Here is a 6,848-nt window from a genome sequence, read left to right on the forward strand (position 1 = left end):
AAATTATTGTTAAATAAAGTAGTTATTTTTGTATTCTATGCGCACCAAAAGCATTCTCATAGCTTCGTAAAAGTAAGGTTGAACCACTGATGTCATGTGGACTTTTTTTTAACAATAGTTGGTAGTTGTGTTGCTGTCTATGCAGGGTCAGAAAGCTCTCCGATTTCATCAAAAATATCTTAATTTGTGATCTGAAGATGAACAAAGGTCTTACAGGTTTGTAATGACATGAGGGTGAGTAATTAATGACAGAATTTTCATTTTTGGGTGAACTCTTTCTTTAAAACTGTCACAGTTTTAAAATGTCTGTTTCCAACACTTCTGAAGAAAATTATGCAAACACAGAGCAGAAACTTACTATAAATCACAGGGGCTGACTACCTGAACACAGAAATCTCTGAGATTATATTACCAGGCACATGAGCACACATATCAAAACCTAATCAGACCTTGCAATTGTATTAGAAACCTAACACCAACCCAGAGTCAGTGTTAACACAATCACATACATGACACTCAGATCAACAACCTGCCTTTATTGTTGAGTTACTTGATCACATTCTTAACTCAGTACAGCTTATTCGACTCACTTAAATACCCATTTTTTAGTGATCACGACAACATATATCACCACTGGTGGACATTTCCACAAACATCCCAAAGTGATCAATCATGCTTTAGACGTGCACTGGGAAAACCTCCACCTTTTGATGCACGTCCAGAAACAGCAGTGTGTGCTCTCATAACAAGGTCGCTCTCCTCGAGAGGTGAGAAGCCATATTTGAAGTGCAGCCAAGAAGACGCCTCCTGACGGGCAGATATTGTCTTTGTTTTACCAAAGTTCAATGAGAGGCAAATTAAAGGAACATCAAACCACTTCCCAGTGCACTTGGCAATAAATTACATTGGTGAGTTGGGTTGTTATTGGAGCAATGGATGTATGCGTATGATCCGTAACCCGAATACGCACAGATCTGGAAGTTTGACAAGCTCGACATCACCTCAGTGCTCTCGATTGCACATATTGAGCGTATAGCAGGCCTCGTTTCCGAAAAAGACAATAGTGGATGTCAGAGAGTCAGCAACCTTTGGACCGAAGTTAACTTGGATTGATCCATCACTGTCATAGCAGACGTGGTGAGAGGAGGGGCATTATGATGGCTCAATTTAAGACCTGTCATCCCTCAGCTTCCTGCCATTTATGAATAGGGCCATAGTGAGTCTTTTGAGGTCGTAATGTGTGTGAAGTGACCTTGTCCCCTCAGCTAACCTCCTCCACACACACGTATCCCCCTCCCCCAGACTTACCTCCCTGGGAGCAAAGAGGACTTTGGAGTGGTTTTGACGGCTGGTTGAGCCCAAATGTTGGATACGAGGTTGGCCGACAAGCTTTTGGTGGAAGCGTTTGATGTGGTCAGGTCTCCTGCAGAACACAGATGAAGTTTGAAAACTGACTCCCTGATTATCATTTACCATGTGTCTTCACAGAAGGTCCTGAGGACCACAAGCTTGCATTTCATCAGACTGAGGTTAAACGGTAAGTTTGTAATTATACCAAATTAGCAAAACAATCTCCATGCAGGCCAATGATCAATGACAATTTTGCACAGTCCAATCTCAAAAATCTTATGGTTAACAATAAGTTTGAGTGGAAAAATATCGTGTCAGTATTCTTTTTGGGATGCTCTGATACTGAAATTGAGATAAGATGACAATTATCCTCATATTCTGGCACCAATCTTTCCCATTCCATTTAACCATTCACTCAGAGAACAAACACACAACTAAAACACATGCCTCACTGATTAGAAGTCCTGTCACTCCCAGCTCTGTTAGGAGACCATGTGGAAACACTGGTGAGTGTTTGTGGTGGAGGGGCTCAGGCAATAAGACCCCAATATCTCTCCCACCATCAAAGCCTCGCTGCCCAAGGCAAAGGCAACGGGAGCCAAGCTCACATTCCTGTCACATATCAGATCCTTCCCACACCCATAACCAGCTGTGGACTTCACCACAATCAACACATCGTTCAAAACAAACAGCCTTTTATCAAATAATCGAAGAAACAATTTATTTACTCTATTAAATCCAATTGCAATAACAGTGGAAAAAGGAAGCATTACCCTCTTAGGACTGATGAGCTCCACACAGCAGTCCAAAACTGATATGATTTAACTTTGGGACACTATCCAGAAGCAGAAGTATGCTGTTACTGAATAACAGAATTGGGGAAGTAATCCCACTTTAAACAAAGAGATCATTTTAAACAATGGGATGATAAAAATGGAAGCAGAAGTGGAAAAATGGCTTTGAATAGAGAGCAACAGACGGCTTCTGGAAATAAAATTCCATTTATTTTCTCCATAGAGCAATGGACTTATAGCAATAATTGTATAAACATTTCTAACAGACCTACCCTGTCCTTTGAGGTTGTTAACATATGCTTCTGTAGATGCAACAATAAGTTTTCATTTTTTTTTTTTTTTAAATATTTTCAGGAAAATTACACTACTAATTACTTTTTGCATACTTTATACTCGTAGTCAATTTTTAATTTTGATTACTTGCAGTGTTTCATCAGATAAGTAGTTAAGTCCCCATAAAATAATTTGTGACCCTGGACCACAAAACCAGTCTTAAGTAGCACGGGTATATTTGTAGCAGTAGCCAACAATACATTGTATAGGTCAAAATGATCGATTTTTCCTTTATGCCAAAAATCATTAGGATATTAAGTAAAGGTCATGTTCCATTTCCTACCATATATATATCAAAACCATTGCTAAGAACTTAATTTGGACAGACCCTCAGATTGCAGATTATCAAATAGTTGTATCTCGGACAAATATTGTCCATACATCAATGGAAAGCTTATTTATTCAGCTTTTAGATGATGTGTAAATCTCAAAAAAAAAAAAATTGACCCTTATGACTGGTTTTGTGGTCCAGGGACAGTGTAATAAATTTTTTCTTGTTTTCAAATAACTTTTGGCTTTGAATCAAAGTTTATGTTGCGATTCATCTCTGAGCTGTTTGGTTTAGCGCATGGTTTAAAACTGATTGGCCTACGGAGAGAATAAATGGAAAAAAATACTTCCGGAACTAAAGTGGTTGTAAAAAACAAGTGCTCAGTGTTCTGCTCTACTGTGAGTTTCAACTGCCAGCAAACTTAAAACATTAACATTTTGCCCCAGTAAAACATTTCCATCTCTCCGTCCAAAATCTTCTTTCTTTCACCTCAAAACTCCAGCGCCTGAGAATAAGTTCCACTGACCGATTAGGAGTGGGAAGAGAGGGATGACTAGAGTGCCATGTGGTCTACATAAACTTCATAGCAGAAAAGGAGAAATGCAAGGAAATGCGCAATGTTTCCATCTCCACTTCAACAGGAGAACAAAAAGAGAGGGAATGTGAGGGAGGGATGATTAACAAAGTGGTGAGGGGGGGAAAAAGCAGCAACAATGAGGTTTTTATACATAAATCAGCCTGTTTTTCATGTTCAATCAATGCCCTTTTCAATGTAAAAGTCTTTGAGGATTTGTGCGCAGGCACAACTGTGGAAAATATCCAAGCATTCTTTGTAAACAAATGGTTTACATGGATTTTTCACCACAATTTTAAAGATCACAAGTCTGGAAATGCTTTGTCACGCATTGGACAAGTTGCTTTGAAACCCTTAAAAATGTTCAACTCAAAATTAAGTTACATTGGGATGTGAGAGCAACTTCTGAGTCCATTTAAATTCCAACTTCCAGATTTCAGAGTAGCACAAGAGATGCCTAGTGTTTCCAGCCACTGTTTGTTGTTGATAAATCTTGATACCATTGTACCTTCTTGCTGCTGGCTGAGGTCACAATGACCCATCATGGGATTTTAATTCGAGCACATGTTGCACACCTGGGGGGTAGTATTGTGTCTGGCCTTGGGCAGCAGGTCCTTATGTTTGCTGTTTGAGATAAATGTCTACCGAGACCACTGGGGGGTTCAAAATAATGCCCTCAGGGTGCAAAGATGGAAGATAGGATCAGAGGGCAAAAGATTCCATGAGAAAAAAGAGAGCAGAACATGCAAACACGCAGGTTGTGATTCGCCTTCAAATCAGATGGAAAAACTATCAGTGTGAGTGGCAGCGACTGGAGCCGTGTGCCCCAGAAGGCTCATGCAAACATAGATAAACAATGAAATCCAACGCTGAAGGAGCCTCTGTATATCATATTTATGATGACATCCAAATAAAGTCCTCACAAGCGTGTGAAGAAGGTAGACACAGATGCAGGGCTATGCGTCGAACAAGGCATGTGTTTCAGGTTAAGCGGCCAACAAGTCCAGCCAATGAATATGAGGTTATCAGATTAGCCATGATCCAACCCACAGAAAACCAAGGGTTGGCACTTACTAAGAACTAACCAGCCAGCCACAAAACCTCACTTGCCTGGTGCTTCACTTAAAATCAAATTGCTCAATTTAAAAAAAAAAAAAAAAAAAAAAAAAAAAAAAACATATTTTAGAATGACAGAGGTAAACACTGAGTTTGATCTCAAAATCATTAAGTAAATCATCGTCTTGAATGCATTTTGATCCTGCTGAGCATTAACTGAAACAATGATCAAATGTCATGTAAATGTCAAAAGCCTGGAAGTGATAAAAGGGACAATATCACTGCTAAGTGCCAAGTGTTAAAGCACATTAAATTAAACACAGCAGGGCTAAGAAAAGACATTTTACAACATTCTACACAGCCAGCCAAACCGGACTCCACGCACATTATAAGTTATCAAGATGTTTTGAGCACCAGCATAAACAACTGTAAACTCTTAAGTCACGCTGAACAGGCACAAATCAAATCAATTTCTTCCCTCTGTCAGACAAAAAAAATACCAGCCTCCCCCTCATGACCCACACTCCCTCCTCCCTGCTGACTGAGAGGGCAGAGTCTGGGAATGTGATCTCTGGGGGTCTTGTCCCCCCAAAACATCTTCATTTAAGAAAAATAAATCAACACTTTTTGCTCAAATGCCGTTGGAGAGGAAATGGGGGATGAAAGAAGAAGAAATAAAACATGATTCCCTTACCTCCCTGTGAGGAAAAAAACACTACTTTTGTTCATTTCAAAGAGATGGTTGTTAGTCATAGGTGGGCTAAATAAAAAAAATTATGCTAAAAATAATTTTTTTTTAAATTTAGAAAACGTTAACTTGAATATTTCAATATTTTTGGAGCAATTAAAGTTTTTTAAATAAATATTTGCATCATGATGCATATAAAGAGTGCATTTTAACTCTCTTCATTTTAACTTACTTATCATTATGTTAAAAAAAAACAGTGAACCGGAGTTATTTCCTATCTGCCTCAGGCTAATATATATAAAAGGTTTTATCTAATTACTGCACAGTAGTACCACAATCTCAGTTGGTTTTACATGCTAAAGATGAAGGTAATGAGCTGATGACACAAACAGCAAGCAAGAGTCCACATGGTGTGCACAAAGGGATCCCTGAGATATCTCTGAAACTAATCATTATTGTTACAGCCTGATTTTCATAATCCCACATCCTTTTTGTCACCAAAAGCAGCTGCAGTTTTAGCACTATAAATTAATTGCAAACTTATAACACTAACAACATGCACTCAGCTTTTGAACGCAGATGCAATTTCTAAAAAGCAAGATGTGCAGTTTAACAATTAATGACAAGTAATGCGAGTAAGATATACACATTTCTCACAAAATTTTTAAGATATCTGTCAGTAGATTTGGGATATGATGTTAGCTGAAATGACCATTTTAACCAGGCCGATAAATCGGCCAATATATAACCATCTGTTCGGATGATTAATCAGCAATTTATTGCTCTATCATAACTTATGATAGTGAATGGCTGATGAACAGTTTGTGCAGAAGTCAAGAACACTTCAGCTGTGTCCAGTAAGTGTATTGAAAAAATAAGGCTCCTATGAAAACATTGATTATTCATTTCTCTCTTTGGGTTTTTATGGATCTTAAAAGTCAACGATTCACAGATCTCATGAGCTTCATGATCTGTCATCTGTGAAAACAGTAATTTAACAAAAGCTTTAAGGATGCTGTTGTTTATATCCATGTCCATTTCTTGACCACTAAGTTTTTGCAAAGTTTTCAAACATCCAGTGGACGGTTACAACTCATCCAAGCATAAACAGTGAGTTTAAACTTTCAGCACAGTGTAATCAAGTGTTTGGATATAATCAATAATACACACACAAGCATATAGTAAGAGTTTCTAACTTTTTGTAAACTCCGGTCTTACTTTAGTAATGATGAGTGGCTCGCCGTGCTCCAGCCCTCCTTTCAGAGTGAATCCCCATGGAGCGCCTCCGTTCAGTTGCACATGGATGTGCTGGAAAGACACCAGCTGCTCAACGGTCTCCATCATGACTTCTGTGTTTTCAGCTCCGTCAGATCGCCATGCAATCACGACCCAACCTCATCACGACAACCGGAGACTCCAGGCATGAGGGGACAGGCGGTGGGTTGGCCAGTGATGGGCTTTCCGTGGACTGTTAGCGGAGGAAGTGCTTGAGAATGAAGAATAGGCTTGAGTGGCAGATGGAACGGCCAATTAGAACAGCGCGTCGCCCTAACTGACCAATGACATTGTACCAGGGGCGAGATTTTTATCGACCGCTGCATTGTCCATTGTACGACTGTCTGGGAAAACTCTGAAAAGTTGGCCGTTATCAACGTATGGGTCGTAACTTTCGAAGTACTTTACATGAAAGCTGGGAAGCGAAATTAAATGTTACTCAATCGTGAAATTTTTAAACACACATCACCTCAAAAGTCAATTAAATTAACAAGCAACTTAAAAGCT

At 39.1% G+C, this 6,848-nt stretch overlaps 1 protein-coding gene across 2 annotated transcripts in view; it reads right to left on the reverse strand.

Moving 5' to 3' along the window:
- Window positions 1–6,526, reverse strand: part of shroom4 (shroom family member 4) — a 50,781-nt gene extending 44,255 nt beyond the window's left edge. For both annotated transcript variants that reach the window (XM_051115025.1, XM_051115024.1), the window contains exon 1: window positions 6,285–6,526. In XM_051115025.1, the coding sequence (XP_050970982.1) occupies window positions 6,285–6,410 (126 nt within the window). In that variant the 5' untranslated portion in view covers window positions 6,411–6,526. The remainder of the gene's footprint in view (window positions 1–6,284) is intronic.
- Window positions 6,527–6,848: the final 322 nt, after the last annotated feature.

This window comes from Labeo rohita, chromosome 7, assembly GCF_022985175.1.
Source record: "Labeo rohita strain BAU-BD-2019 chromosome 7, IGBB_LRoh.1.0, whole genome shotgun sequence".
Lineage (NCBI taxonomy): Eukaryota > Metazoa > Chordata > Actinopteri > Cypriniformes > Cyprinidae > Labeo > Labeo rohita.